The sequence below is a fragment of the Bacillus rossius genome, chromosome 2 (genome assembly GCF_032445375.1).
Source record: "Bacillus rossius redtenbacheri isolate Brsri chromosome 2, Brsri_v3, whole genome shotgun sequence".
Lineage (NCBI taxonomy): Eukaryota > Metazoa > Arthropoda > Insecta > Phasmatodea > Bacillidae > Bacillus > Bacillus rossius.
Genome location: NC_086331.1, coordinates 114,404,016 through 114,420,430, shown reverse-complemented (window position 1 = coordinate 114,420,430; position 16,415 = coordinate 114,404,016). Strand labels below are relative to the sequence as shown.

Below are 16,415 nucleotides of genomic sequence, written 5' to 3'. Positions count from 1 at the left end.
AGTACGTAATTTCTCCAACATAGATACCAACACAATGAAAAGTCATTGAAAAATGTTTATAGTACTATAAGCAGGTACACTTTCATCTGGCAATAATAGATGGATTGGAAGGAAAGGATGGAAAAGTCTGTGTTGTTTACTTGGACTGGAATCATAAGTTGATAATTTATTGCAGTTCATTTGTTTTTTATTTTGCTTATTAGTGTGTAGGGGTATGTGAAGACACTTTTTTTTTTTTTTTTTTTTAATTCAAATCAAAGTCAAAGATGAAGATCTAAGAATTTTTAACAATGCTGATTCTTTGAGGAACTTAGCAATTTATTTCATAAATAATATATTTTAATTTTATATTCAAAATGCATCAATTTCTATTAAAATGCATAATATCACACCAGCTGCAATCATGTACCAATGAATAACTTACTAATGTTGGCTGTTTTTAAAGAATTGTGTAGTGTGTATTCCAAGGGATTAATTTTTACCTTTAGATTTTTTAAAGAAAATCTATTTGTGTTTTAAAAATTATCGCACCATTTTATTTTAACGAGCATAACTTGTAAACTAACCACCCGCCTTATCAATGAACTGCCCTTCTAATCTGCAACAGAAACAAAATCCACAGAATGAGAGAGAGAGAGAGACAGCAACACGTGATCTTGAGACAAGCGATGCTATAGCGCTCTTGCATGGGAGCTTGGAACCATGAGTACCTTCTTTTTGAAAGAAGAGCCATCTAGTGGGGGAGCTCGCAACTATCTCAGTTTTGGATCGAAAAATTGGCAGAATAAATTGTACCCCCTCGCGACTTCTATACATTATATTTATTCAATGGTCTTACCTAAGAAACATGCTGACAGTTCTAATTAATTTTTTATGGCTTATAGTGGCTCTCTTCCCAGTAAAAACCGTCAATTGGCCCACATCACGGATGTTATTTATGGCCCAAACACTGAATTTGAACCCAGCTTTTAACATATTCTGCTCTAATAAAAACACTTCGGAATCTTCCTTTGAAGTTATGTAATTTTCCTGAAGAGGAAAAATGTTAGTCTTCGATTCAACTTCGACTTTCCAAAGCTTCACAAACCTCTATTAGTGTGTAACAATGGTTTCAAAGTTTTATTGTCAATAATTATCAAAAATTATAGCTTAGAATTAATTTATTCCAACAGTTTACACGAATTTAAATTAAAGGCTAAAACGTAACCACTACCCAAAATGCCTTAAGGTTTTTTTTCTTTTTTCCCCCATGATATAACAAACCTTACTAAATTTCTCGCATGAGAAGCCATGTGATTTAAGCTTGGACTGAAAAAACAATCCTTATCCCGAAACATGAGGAAGAAGTTTGGCCCTCTGGATTCAGTTGCCTCAGTTGGGAGCGAAGCATAGCTAAAAGAAACTTGATGATCTGACCCACGATCATGTTCTTAAGGATATCGATTAACTCTACCATTACCTGCCCCAGTGGTCCAGAAATCAGTGTTCAGGATCAATTTACCATCAATATGAAAACTGCAAGAACCCATTAATTATGTCATAAAATTTACCGATCTATTACCTGTTCTTTGAGCCACTGTGAATGTGGGCGACTTCTTGCCATGTTCATCTTCAACTCAACATCCTGAATCATCATTTTCTTGTGTGTGTCTACTAGAAGCATCCTCCCAGGTTTCAACCGGCTCTGTAAATAACAGAAACAGTTGTTTGCATTACCTGCTGTTAAAACATTACATTCAATCAGTTTTTCTCAGGACCCTTATAGAAACTTTTGAAGTCAAGTTATTTCAACCAATTATCTTTGTAGCTAATAACAAGCCTGGGATACCCTAAAAAACTATTCAAAAAGATTTTAAGTTTCATCACTTTCATTTACATTGCCATGCAAAAAAAGTAAAGAAACCCACAAAACAACATCTGAATAAAGAAAAACAAAATTATATGTTAATGCCCAAATGAATAGGACAAGAAAGTTTTAGTTTAATGACAAAAATTTTTTTCCAAAAAGTGTCTCTTTAGTGCAATATCCACAAATTAAATAATGTTTCTTTGAAATGAATAAAGATGAGAAAAAAATTAATATTTTACAAGTGTTAAAATTTATTGTAATATTATTTCAAAAACAGCAAAGTGTAGAGAGAAATTTTTAGGATGAAAAGGAAGCAAAACCAGAATATTTTTAAAAAATCATAATAAAATTTTTAGTATTTTTTTCTTAATTTTCTGAACATAGGCTTTTAAAGCTTCAAAATTCCGTACCTTATTATTAATGTTGGTTTAAAATTTCATCAATTATATCCAACAAAAGAAAGCAACCAATTTAATAAATCAGTGTGCTGCTCGAAAAACTTACTCCATCATTGCAACAATTTTTGCAATCAAGATTACATAATTACAAGCATAAATTTTAAGCATGTAAAAATATAACAAAAACCTACAAAAAGGAACATACAATAAAAAAATGTTTGAACTATATAAATTTCCACTTGCAAGATGTGGCAAAAATAGGAATTATATATTCACCTTAAAGTTAATCTTATTTTTTTTTTGATGTGACGTCTAATAAATCGATGAACGCTGGCTGCACGCACGAAAAATTGTCCCACTACAGATGTCCCACTACGGATGTGTTCTGATTACGCATGCGTGGCATCTCTCTGGTATGTTGCGGACGGTACAAAGAACTCGGCCGGCACATGGCGGCGTACTGCTCAGGTTTCACCCCGCCATGCTGCAGGGATAGGCGGGTCGCGCCGGTTGGATCACGCCTGCGCATGTTGCCACACACGGCTTGGGGCAGACGACAAAATAGCGGGGTTCGAGGTTATTGTAGTGCACCGCGCCACGGCAGTATATTCGCAAGGAAATGGCGTTCTTACAAGTACATATTATTTTAATTACTAGTGTAAATCAGTATATTTAAACAGTGTTGTATGAGTATTGTTTTAGCTGTGTAACTAAATATTTATTTCTGGTATGATACTTTCCACGCTTTAGTTTCACATTGGTAATTATTTGTCATGAGTTATTATTTGATCAACTAAATCACACACCGTAATATTTAGTTATGAGCCCACGAGCGTGTAAATATTTCGAGTCCAACAAAGAATATGCTGGTTAAAAGAAATTCAAACAAATATTGTGCGTGGAATATTATTAATTTATTACATCTGAAACAATTGTTCCAATATGGCCTCGTGGCTGTGAGGTTAGCAACGCTGACTACTAACCGAAAGGTTAACGGATCAAATCCCGCTGGCCGAGTTTTTTTTTTGTACTTGTAAAAATAAATACGGCGCGCACGACAGTTCAAAAGTAATATATATATATTTGAATTAATGAATGCAAATAAAAGTAAATTTATTAATTAATTGTAGAATTCACTTCACTCCTCCTTTGTATCCATACAAAATAGTGATAATTCAATAAAAATGATTAAATTTTATTCATAAAATTATGCGGAGGTAGATTTTAACATACAAAAGATAGAAAAATTTTAAAAAAATTTCTTCCTCAAAGAATAGAATATTTTTAATGCCTAAATGGTTTGGTTGCAAAAACCTATTACGGCTCAGTCTCAGGCCGAATATGATATTTCATTTTCTTATGGATCAATCATTTCATCAATGTTTTGTTATGACGTCACAAACTATCGTCCGTAAACCGACTTTACAGACAACCAATTTTTTTTTAGATGGTTGCATCAGATTTGAGTAAATAAAGAACATGTGCAATATGCAATGGCTGCCAACTCAACTTGTAAAGCTGCACCATGTTTATTTTCACCACAAACAGTCTTAAACTAATATGGGTTTTTTGTTTGTTGTAGGACTAGCCTGTTCAGTGAACCTAACAATTTTATGAGTAAAATGTAAGTAATAAACTATATAAACTTAAAAACCCAACAAAAAACAACACACACTTCAACAATTAAATAACTAAACACATTATTTTTAACACCATCCAAACAATTTGAAAGCAATTTTTAACAATTTTTAACTTTGTATATTGTTCGTACACACTGGTTTGAATTCACCACCAATAACAGTAAATATTAATTGACTCACTTTCCCACAAATGATTCAAATAAGCTAAACCTTTTAAAATAGTTATGCCATTTGAAGAATAACATGCATAATTCGGAAGTGATGTGCTAGCACATACAGTATAGTGAACATTGTGCATAAACTTATCACCATCACTAATAAGCAAGTTTAGCATTTTTTAAACAAATAAAAGACAATAATTTATAGCATTTGTTATAAAAAAAAGGTTATTCAAACAAATGTATTTTAACTGAGGACATACTGAATGTATCAAATCGGCTTACTATACAAATTTGTCAAAAGACATTAATTTTTATATATAATTGTGTGTATAAATCTATAATTCTATTTTACCATTTTCAACAACTCACTTGTACATAATATATATTAACTTTAATTAACTATTTTTGTATTTTATATTATTTACCATCAACTTAATTAAGAAAAGTTGTTAACTTATTTATTCTTTAAGTACATTGATTAATTAACAATGATAAACTAGGGATGCAAAAAAATTCACAGCACATACCTTGAGAACAACATTCGCTGGGTCTGTATCGTACACACCAACTTCAGATGCCATTACCAGAATATTGTCCTTCAGGACATAAAAACGTGATGGTCGAAGTCCATTCCTGTGACCAAACAAGGATTTGTGTTTAAAACCTAGCAAACTGTCATGAATATTTGAATAAGTATTACAAAGTTTAGCTATAAATACCTGCACCACAAAGTTGGGGTTGCAGATTACTCAAAATATAAAAATTACATTTTTTACAAACTTGCAATATTTGCTTACTTAAAATACAGTGGAACCTCGTTATTACGAGTACGGGATACTACGAGACCTTCGAAGATACGTGAGTTTTGTAATGCACCATCAGTTTGACTACGTAAATCATACTTAATTTGTCTGGTAATTACGAGTGTTTCCTTGTTGGCCCTTCCGTAAGCATGAGTGATTTAATGTCATTTTGAAAAAAAGTTCACGCAGTTAACACAAAGATTGCTAAAAGAGTGACAAGGAAGTAGCGTGACTGATGACAAGCAACGTGCCTTGTCTCTCGTTCCGCTACTTTCCCCAGCAGTGGCGAAGGGGGTAGAGGAGAGGCCATGGGCAGGATTGTGGTGACTAACATGCACTTTCTCTTTCTCTCTCTCAGTGGCGCTCTCGCTTGAGGCGACGGCTACTTCCCTGCCTTTTTTTCCTCATCCCGTTATACCCCAGCATTGTCCTCTCTCTCTCTCTCACTGTCTCTTTCTCAGACTGGCTTAAGGGTCTTGTGCCCCACGGGTTACCCGTCAACCTTGTGGGATGAAGAGCGGACCAATGAAGTGTCGGAGTTGTAGTCGGCTCTAGTATCTGAGTGAAGCTCTCTGCAAGACCCAAAAAGGGCGTGTGATGCGAATATATAGCCTCTCCCGCTTACGGCAACCCATAGCCTTCTCGTGGTGCCAGTGTTTAAACAAATATGGGCGATGCCGGGGGTGCCCACTCCTCAGACTTCCTCGGTATGTCGGAACGGGAATTCTGGTGGATTAGTAAGATGGGGGTAGGTGACTACGACTTGCCTCTGCAGAAGGTCCACTGGGGGGTTTTGGACCCCCAAACCCTAGGTGGTGTCTCAAAGCATCGGATTCAAAGTGAAGAATCCAGGATGCATATGGAATAGCGAAGGGTGGTGGCATGGCGGGGTTTCGCTCCCTGTCCGGGCATCCGGGCTCTGGCAAAGCTGTAACCTTCGGGCGGGGGATATGCTGATATTGAAGTACCCAAGGACATCCAAGTCCGGATTAGGGGGTGCTCTCCTGCTATGAGGCTGCCTGGGAAAGCACTATACCTGAAGATGAAGGGTGACATGGGACTGATCCTTTACTGTGATAGTTCCCTGCTGAGATTTCCTCTAATGGCTCAGGATCAGGATTGGAGTAGGAAACGTGGTGGTAGTGGTCCTCCTATGCTTGGAGAACACTCTAAAGGGTCCCCGCCCTGTTGACGAGTGGAAGTGTTGAGCTACTTAAGCTCGGGTACTAGCCTGCTGAGCTAGTAGAGGTTGGATAGGCCTCAGCTGGATCACGAGTAACTGGGTGACCGAGGGGTCCCAGGGATGTGAGAGGTATGGTTCCGTGTCGTTGCTACTCAGATCCCTTAGAGGGGGCTGGCTCTATTGGAGGTCTGGGGGTGGACGGTGGAGCTGGGGGTGTTTCGGTGGGGCCGAAGTTGGGATGGGTCTCCTCAACCTCTCGACCTAGCTGGGCGCTCTCCAGTAACATGCCGCGATTGGAAATGGCGAATCTATTTCCCGGTTCTAGGAACCCATGTCAGGCTCTGGTGAGTGTCTGGCATGTAAAAGATCCATCTTTCTCCTAACCGGGACTACGCCCTAACGGGATTACCTGCCTGGGGGAGAATTGATGTAATTTTGAGGTGTGAACCTAAGTACATGTCTCTTTCTCTTTCTACCCTAGGCTGAAGGTTGACAATGAACAAAGGTGCTTGAAAAGGCACATTTAGCAGGGGGTGAAGGAATTTTTCAGCAGCACATGAAGGCTCACAAAAAAAAGGGGGAGAAAATAGAGGAAAATGCATCTGAGCTGCCATGTTTATGGTGAGACTGTACTCAAATATAACCTAACCAGAAAGTATAAACTGATTACGTTCACCGCTGCGCATAAAGCACCGTAGGGTGTGTCTGTGTGTTGTTGCGTCAGCTAGCTGTTGCGCTGGCTTTCGACTATAGGGGGAAATCTAAAAATAAACCAGCCTACGCCCCTCCCTTCACGCAGCCTTCTTCTCGCACTTCTTTTATTTTCCTTTCTCCACTTCACTTACCTCCCCTCCTCTCGACAACTGTGGCCTCAGCTGCCATCTTAGCTGTGTTCCATTGCTCCCTCATGCGTCAGACCAATTCAATCCCGATTAAAACGAAAACCATTGCAGATACAAACAAAACATACGAGACCTTTTCAATTTCTAATTTAATTTGCTACAACTTTTATTCAATGCATTTTTCACTAAAGTGCACCATTTTCAAGTTACGGTGTGAAATTAAGACACTTTTAGAAGGTCCAGGAATCTTAACTTTGACTTCAATTTTCCATGTTCGGTTATTACGAGTATTCGTAGTTACTAGGATATTTCCCGCCATTGTCAGCTCTCGTAGTAACGATGTTCCAATGTATGTACTAAATGGTTAAACTGTGAAAAGTTTAAAATGTGTTTACTGTCTAATGGCTTGACTGTATAAATTTAATCTTTTTTAGAATATTTCAATATTAAGATACAATGAACTCAGACTGAGAGTAATATATAAATATTTAATTGTAAACATACAATAAACTGAAGTGCCTAAAGTATGAATTATTTCTGTCCACATTAATACTGGGAATATTATTTTTACTACTTTTGCTACCAAGAGACAATTATAAAATAGGTACGTGAACACACACACACTTTGTCCCATATTAGCAATGCTGCTAATAATTTATTAAAAGATGAATTCAATGTTTTAATTGTGGCAGTGAAGCATCAAAAGTAAATTCTAAGAGAAGGCATTTATATATATATATATATATATATATATATATATATATATATATATATATATATATATATATATAAAATTTCATACTTATATTTGTTAAATGCCCACTAACAGCCGAGGGCTAGCGGTAGGCACGACATATACAAAAAGGACAAATGTGGTCACTGCTAAAATGTAGATGGCACCAAGAGATAAGCACTACCAGAGGGGAATCCATAAAAGATAGGCAATATCAGCAATTGGCCAACAAACATAAGAGTGTACCACATACTTGCAGTGACCAAGACAGGTATAGACATACACAAACAAACAAAAAATCAAACAAAGGGAAAAAAAAGCAACATCTAGAGATATTATAAATCACAATAACAATATCAAACATTAAAAAAGAATAAAACAAATAAGAAAATTTACTGAAAATACAAGGTTATCACTAAAAATATATGGACACACATCCCCCTCGGTACCAATAGCAGACAAGACATTCATAATTGGCCAACATACTAGGGCAAGAGTACCACATACCAGCAGTGAGGACAACAAAAATAAACTAATATTAGAACACTAAATACGGTAAAACACAAACTAACATAGTGGATGAATCTATAAAAAATATAAAAAAGTAGAATATAATGTCTATGATCAAGAAACAGGAAAACATTTACAATCTTCAAAAAACTTCGTGATTACAAAGTTTATATATTGAATATAATAATATAAAAGTATAAACTTAACACAATAAGTAGAACTGGTCGACAAAGTAGAAGACTTTCTTAAATAAAAGATTTCAATCAAGTTTATTAAAATTTGAGATAATTCTGTAAATAAGGTCATTATTGTTGTTCTGACCTGTACACAAGGTTGATTGTAAACAACTGTTAAATTGACAAGTTCTCAGGCCGGTGTTTTCAATGAGATACTGACTTTTTTAATTTTTGAAATATAACAATTATGAAGGAAAATAATAAGAGCATCTTGGTAAGCTCTGTGATCAGAAAAGGAAGTCGAAACAGAACACCAATCCATCACGTAGTACAACTAATGCGTTCCTAAAAACGTTTGTGTTATTCGAAATCGCATATTCTGAAGCATTCGTCTCTATAAATAGCAAGGTTAATTTAATTAATGTATTCCAAAATGTGAAGGGAATTATTCTTAACATAATATGTATAAATGCACAGAATAACACTCAATGATTAATACGTCGCACCATTTATCTTTATAAGCCTACCACTGAATCCTTTGCATTACAAATACGACACCGTGTAATGGGAGATAGGTGGTTATGTACCTACTTATCGTCAGTCGACTAGTTAGCTTGCTCGCTCGGGCGTGACCAACTCACGTCACGTACCTTTCCACAAACTTTCCAAACCATCCTTTACTGGCAGTTAAACCGCTATTACTGTCCAGATATTTATATTTTAATTTTTCAAAAATTAAAGTGCTTATTCGCGTATCACCGCTTGGTTCACACCACTCCTGTCAGACCCGTGATTTTTTTCATTCCACCATTCATTTATCAACCTTTTCCATGTGAATCATCTGTTCATTTCTGTCGTGGTATCTAATGTAAAATATATTCCCTCTAGTAGGACCAACAGCATTAGTCTTATATAAAAAATTGATAGACTCCTTGTTTCATACTATTGTAATTAAAACTAAAGTGTGACCCACTTCTAGTTTTGTCTCAAACACTTGAACACTGTGAAGTACGCTCTCACTTGGAAGCCATGATTTCAATATGATTCTAACTATAGGTGCTTGCGCACGTACAGTTACCAGCAGACGAATGGGCAGACATTGCTTTGGGTTGTGCGAGTTCCTTGCCACTGGCTGGACTGAGTTCATCACGGCCAGGTCTGTGGCAGAGCGACAACGTTACGGCCAAGTGGCATACCCACGGACGTAAAAACATTTAGTCCTTTATACACTCAATAGCCGCAACTTAACTTTCTATGTTTGTACAACAGTCGATAGCGTAGTCAGACTTGCAGCGTGTATCTCTTCCCCACTCGTATAGCTAACTGTATGCCACTGTACATCTGTTGTTTTTCAAGTCAAAGCAGACTTCGTGACATCATGCCCGTGTTTTTTTTCCTGTAGTGATTTTGTTTTATCTGAAATTTACAGACGTGCTAAGTGAGGGATTGGTGTATAAGGAAATTTATTTATATTAATTAGTTAAGTGATTTTATGTTAAACACTTTTAAGTTTGTTGCTATCAATGAAATATTATTTAAAAATTATATAAAAATTATAATAAAAATATTATTCAAATTTTATTAGCCAGCACTAAAGTTTAATAATAGTTAATTATCTATAAATGTTACAATTGATTCACAGTAAAAAAAAAAAAGCATGATTCCTCCTATGATGATCATCAAACATACAAAATGCAATAATAAAAAATATAATAAGATTACAAATTCTTAGTTCTCTGCAGTTGAGAATATAAACCCAAAGACTAGCCCCTGGAGTTATAGTGTTTCCAATTTACACAATTACTCCCATTCTCATTTGATTTTTCAGCTGAACTTTGAACAAGAAAATATCAATCACAGTTTACACTAAAATGTCTATAGCCATTAATTATAGTGCACGACAAATTAACTGGATTTTTCAAAAATGCTTAACCTTCTGGTTTAATTTTCATTGTTGTACATAACTAATGAAATAAACTAAATTTCAAGATGGATAAATAAAATAGTTGAAATACCCTGACTGACATTTCCTACCAAAATTAAAATTTTTCCTTACAAACTTAATAAGTAAAAAATTTTATTTTGGAATATTTAATGGGAGATTTGCCAACCAACATTTTCTCAGTTTAACACCAAACAATACATTTAGTATGGTCTGAAGACTTGGAACAATTCCACAGTATTTTGTCAATAAATTCTGCAGTATGGAGGTGAAGGTACAACACAAAATCCCACTCCTGATTCCAGGAAGTAGTTTTCAACAAGTCAAAAATCCCCAATGCTGTTAGGAATTAAACCTGGGGCTTTTTCCCATCAGCCAGGAATCCCGACCACTTGACCAAACTCTCATATGCATGGATGCATATAGATATTCATGGATGCCAATTTTTCACTCAGCTTAATTTGATAATTACGTTAATTATACCTAATGATTCTACAACTTAGTTATAAATACTTATATGCAATATAGTTTTAACTTCAAAACAGAGATAACAAGCTTCTTAAGAAACCACAGCTGTACTGAAGGAACAATGTTAATTTCAAACCTAAAAATATATGCACTTTACAGTAAACATACGCCCATGCATTTCTGCAAGAAAAAATACCATTTTAGCCAAACCATCAAAAAATCATTTTCTAAAGTAATATTTTGGTCTAACTTTTAAGAAAAATATTTCACAGTTATATGATTGGAAAGGTTATTAAACTTTTACAAATGCTGGGTGTTGGTAATATTAGCTGCAAAAATAATACAAAGCTTGCCAGATGATTTTTTTTTTAAATCTTGAAATAATGGTGCATGCTATTTTTGAACCACCTACTTTGTCTGTGTTTAAGTGTTGGTAAAGTGTAATCCTCTACACTGACAAACCATTACCAAGCAGAAGCAAATTAGCCTGAAAAATTTGTTCCTTTTTTGTTTCATTTAAAACCAAAGTCAAGCAGAAATTAACAAAAATGTGTCAGAATACGGATGATAACCAGCAGGTCGAGCATGGTTCTTTCGCTCGCTGCCGTCATAGCGACGACGCGTCGCCGGTATGACGGCTGTGTGAAAATGCGAGCACGGATCCCATCGTCATATCTCTCCCGTCATCGCTAAGGCGCCTTACCTACGACGGCTTGACAATCGATAATATGCAGAGGTTGGCAGTGAATTTACAGAAAGGAGGTGTTTTATTTGGCAGCTGGTGTATCTGCTAAGCAATTTACAGCCAATAGAAAACTACCTACACGAAAACAAGATTGTGGACATTCATAAAACTTAAGCATGATGTGTCTATCGAATTATATATTTTCCACAACTATATTTAATATTTATATCATTTTTCATTGTACGCCTGTTGGTTTTGCGTAAATATAAGTAAACACCCGTCACCTCTCAGTCTCAAAATATAATAAAATCATTGTACATAGCAAAGTCTTTTATGATTATTAAATAGTATATAAGAAGGTTAAGGAGTACATTAGAAACTGTGAAAGTTTGTAGTTTTTAATATGAAAATATTATTTAGCGATCTTGTGAAACATGTTGCCCGTTATTATTAATTTTGTTTTCAATGGTCAGTTGTTATTACTTTAAATCAGTTGATGAAAAAAAAAATTAAAAATACTTTTGTGACTCGACGTGAAACATTACCTGATTTAATCATTATTTGGTAATTTTCGCCACCGTTAAAGTTAATTTGCCGATTTGAAGGTACTACCGTAACAAATCAATGTGCTATACCTACGTCCCTTAAAGACTGTTCAAAAATACTACTGTTATATTTAATTACATTATCCTTAGACTTGTTTATAGCATATTTTCTAGTGCACTGCAAGTTTTATTCACACTATTTTGTACCGTAGCATATGTGAATACGCTGATAATATTATTTATTTAGCATCTTGCCAGCTTGAACAATATAACACGAAGTCGGTGTTGTTAATTAAATGCCTGAATATAATTAATTAAGTAAACTGTAGTTGACAGTATTATGTCTGCATTTTATAACTACCAGAAGAGTAGAGGAACTAAAAATACCCTTTAACGGAATTAATTACTTTCTTTTCACACAAGCCGCTCCTCTCACAAATTACAATTTTCGTATGAACTATAAACATGAAACCTCTCAACTCTACGTGAAACACTATTATTCCTACATTGTTACCATTTTATCATACTGAAAGTATTTGAGCGAATCTTAGGTGAATAAAATACGTTTCAATATACGATACAGCAGGAGCAAACCTAGCCACCAACGAGGGTGGGGAGTAGGCCTAATCTAAAAATCACAAAATCTTTGGAGGAAATGCTTTCTGTTTAAAATACGATAAAACGAAGGTTTAAAATAACCATCATACTACTATGTATTTATCAGCGGAATTCTTGTGTATTTTCAACCTTATCAATGCATGTATTTTATTTGTAAAAGTGATTTTTTTAATTACACGTATGGAAGCTGAAGGGGAAATTACTTAGTTGTTTTTAGAAGTTTAATAAGCCACATGCTTATAGGTGTTTTACACTTAACTTTTATACAGAATAATTAACTAATGTGATGTTATCTTCTATCTAGTTGAAATATTATGTTATTTAGTCCTGACCTTTACTTTTTTTATTAAGTGATATGACAAAAGTAGGCAGATTGGCAGTTTTTTAGTACCTATGATATATTTTGGTAAACTGAGTATTGTGCAGTTAAAAATAACGAGAAAAAAGAATCAATGTGTCTTATTCACACGAAACATAGAAACTATTTATTTATGCGGCGTGATTATTATCGGAAACAAGTTGTTTCGAAGTTTGTTCAGAGAAAAACATAACCTTTTTTTTTAGATACATCATATATCTCACATACGTAATTTCTGAGTAAATAGAATTGAGGCAAAACCTTAAATTTTACGAAAATATATTACTTAACTCATTTGAAAGAATTATTTCCCAGTATTAAATGAAAGTTACACACGTAGTCGGCTGTATGACGGGGTTATGACAGCTATGACGGCCTTACGACGGGCAAACCATCCCGCCTTACCTATGACGGGCATGTCGTAGCTAAGGCGTCTTCCGAAAGGCGAAAAAAGATCCATGCTCACTTTTAGTAGCGAAGCGTCATACCGATGACGCGTCATCCCTATGACGGGCGAAAAAGAGAACCATGCTCGCCCGGCAGGTGTGTGACTTGATACCACACTTGGGAGTCATGGACCCTGTCAGAAAAAATAACAACACTGAAAAAGTGTTTAGTACCAACAGCAATCAAGGGTACATGCAATACCTTTCTTGCACCTTCATCTAGATGGCTGAGAGGAGGGACCACGTGTGTGCATTTACTGGCACTAGAAATAGCATTGTGTTGACCAGAAGTTATTCTATTCTACTGGTTTGTTAGTGTTGAGCAAAGTCATCTAAAATAAAAACTTATTCAGCAATTGATATATGAACATTAACTCTTTAAATAAAGGAGACTTTCAAGCAAGTGCAAGTAATACCATCCGAGGTGAGTGCCGTAATACTTAAGTAACAGTGGAAAGTATTTTTTAAAATATAACATACAGATTTGTAAGTGCACTGTATGATCAAGGCTTCAAATGTGGTAGATATTTCCTGCAGTTCATGTTAAGCAGATAATAATAAACTGAGGTCATATTAATATTATCATGTTGAGTTAAAAGGGTTTTTAACTTTTTGTTGTGCCAGGTTTTTTCTTATTGCTAGTGTGGTTTCGTGTTAAGATCTGTAGCTGCAGTTCTGTGCATGCTTGACACTTAGGGTAGATAATGAGCGGATATGTCCTTGCTAGGCATGGTTTTGGTGCAGCAGGCGGTATGCGCATGATCACTGGTGTGGCTACGAAAGGCAGTTTAAGATTATCCACTTCGCCTCTCTGCTACCATTTTTATGACCTGCTGGCTATCCGTTTGCAGCATTTGCTAGGATCCAGAGGGCGAGAGGAAGTGTTGAAAGAGGGAATGGTATGAAGGTCGACAGCATACTATGTTGGTAGCTGGCAAGGGACTGGTCTGTATAAAGTGGTGTGTGTGTGTTCTGGCGAACAGAAGTAGACATTTGTACCCAAAGAGGTGGCATGAAGGTTTTTGGGAGTGTAGCAGGAAGTGTGATCTGCAGGAGCATGTAGCATATGGACACGTTTTTGTAAAGAAAATGTGGATCAACTGGGAAGAGGCAGAGGAGTGGGCAGTTAGCATGAGTTAAGTACAGACTCTGTGCTTTGCTGGAAAAGCTGTAGTGACCTAGGAATAATTTTGGTTGGGTCGGCAGTCTCAAGCAGTTTAGTATTAGGCAAGTACAGCAGTTAGTTTATTTGTCTTGTTAGCTTTAACTGTGTAATAATTTTCAATCATAACTTAGTTTACCTCTATTCCAAATTCTTGTTTGATAGCTAATTCTAAATTAGAAGACGGATTCGGCCGTTATAATTCAATAACAGTACATTTCCGCTGTTCATGAAAGCTTTTATGCGCGCAGGTATTTTATATTTATTTGGTTCTGAGTATTTGTATTTTAGCAATTTACTACTATTTGTTATTACGCTTGCTTTCATTTAATGTGTTCTGGTCATGAGTTTCTAGGACTCGAGATTCAGTTGTGTAAGCATTTGAGTTTTTTAGTTGAATTTTAAGCATTTCAATTTTTCTCATTAAATTTCATAAACGTGCAATCACTCTAAGGCCGGTCACTTGTATACATACAATGTTATGATTTATAATGTGGGGAGAACTTGGTTCGTAAGGGATAACCCAATTCAGTTTTATTACTGTTTTATTAATTACTAATATTTACATTAATAATAAAACACTTTACTTAAAAATGTCTCGGTGTATGTGCGGCATGTGTGTGTGTACGGCGTGAGTGTGTGTGTGTGCAGCATGTGTGTGTGCTACATGTGTGTGTGTGTGTGTGTGTGTGTGTATGTGTGTGTGTGTGTGTGTGTGTATGTGTGTGTGTGTGTGCACATGTGTGTGTGCAGGATGTGTGCTGCATGTGGTGTTGGGAGGTGTGTTAAGTGTGGCAGTGTGTGATGTGGGGCAGCATATGATGTGGGGTGGCAAGTGACATGGGACAACATGTGATGTGGAGGCATGTGGCATGGGGTGGCATGTGACGTGGTGGAGTGAAGTGTGGGGTATCATGTGGTGATGGGCTCATTGTTTTGTTTGGTGATGTGGTTGTGGTGGACGGAATGATAAAGAATTGAAGAAAGAGAGAAAGACAAAGAGAAAAAGAGACAGGGAGAGATTGTGAAGCAAGCAAAGAGGGGAAATGTAGAGAGAGGGAAAAAGAGAAAGAGAGAGAGTGTACCAATGGAGTTTATCGCAGGGTCCCTTCCACTACCTTTTCTCTTCTTCCCTGTGGCTGTCAGCATCTTTCTCTCTTTGTTCACTCGCCCAGGTAACCACAGTATATTGCCTCATTGTTTACTTTTACTTTTTATACATTATATTCTGAACGACATCTTTTCTTCTGCAGTGGCAACACTCAACTTTTAAACTTCATATCTGCCACGTCCATTTTTAAAAAAAAACATGTACTGACAAAAGTGGCACCATAAAAGCTCTTGTAAATATCACTATAAACAAGAAGGAACTCTTTACTGAAGTGTTCATTCACTATGTTTTCTTTAGATGACCTAATTTACCATTGGCCAATGACCAAACCTCCCATATAATCATATTATTTAGATTCTTCTGCAGTCAAAAGATGCAGCACACAATTCCATTTATTGCATTATTGTAACAGTGACCCCACATCACTTGATAGAACTATGTTATTAACAGAAATATAATATTGAACCTACCTATCAAGAGTAGCACCAATATATCTGCCATCTGTGAATGCAAGTAAGGCAGGCCCATCCCATGGTTCCATTGCACATGCTGACCAATGATAGAAGTCTCGTTTCACCATAGGCATTGTTTCATCGTTTTGCCATGCTTCAGGCACCATAGTCATCACCGCCTGTAATAGAAAAAATTTCAATGAGATTACGATGGGATATAGAATAACAGGATAAAAAAGTGTGTTCAGTGATTTTACTTTAAGCATTTTCCAGTTATAACACAAATAAAAACTAAATTTAAAATTTCAGATCAGTAGCACTAGAATTTCCATT

The 16,415-nt window shown here is 35.9% G+C and overlaps 1 protein-coding gene across 1 annotated transcript in view; it reads right to left on the bottom strand.

Moving 5' to 3' along the window:
- LOC134529642 (uncharacterized) overlaps positions 1-16,415 on the bottom strand; it is a 192,419-nt gene that overhangs the window by 105,868 nt on the left and 70,136 nt on the right. The window contains exons 9-11 of the mRNA XM_063363952.1: positions 16,101-16,261; positions 4,576-4,681; positions 1,562-1,684 (exon numbers count right to left, since the gene is read on the bottom strand). Of these exons, the coding sequence (XP_063220022.1) occupies positions 1,562-1,684; positions 4,576-4,681; positions 16,101-16,261 (390 nt within the window). The remainder of the gene's footprint in view (positions 1-1,561; positions 1,685-4,575; positions 4,682-16,100; positions 16,262-16,415) is intronic.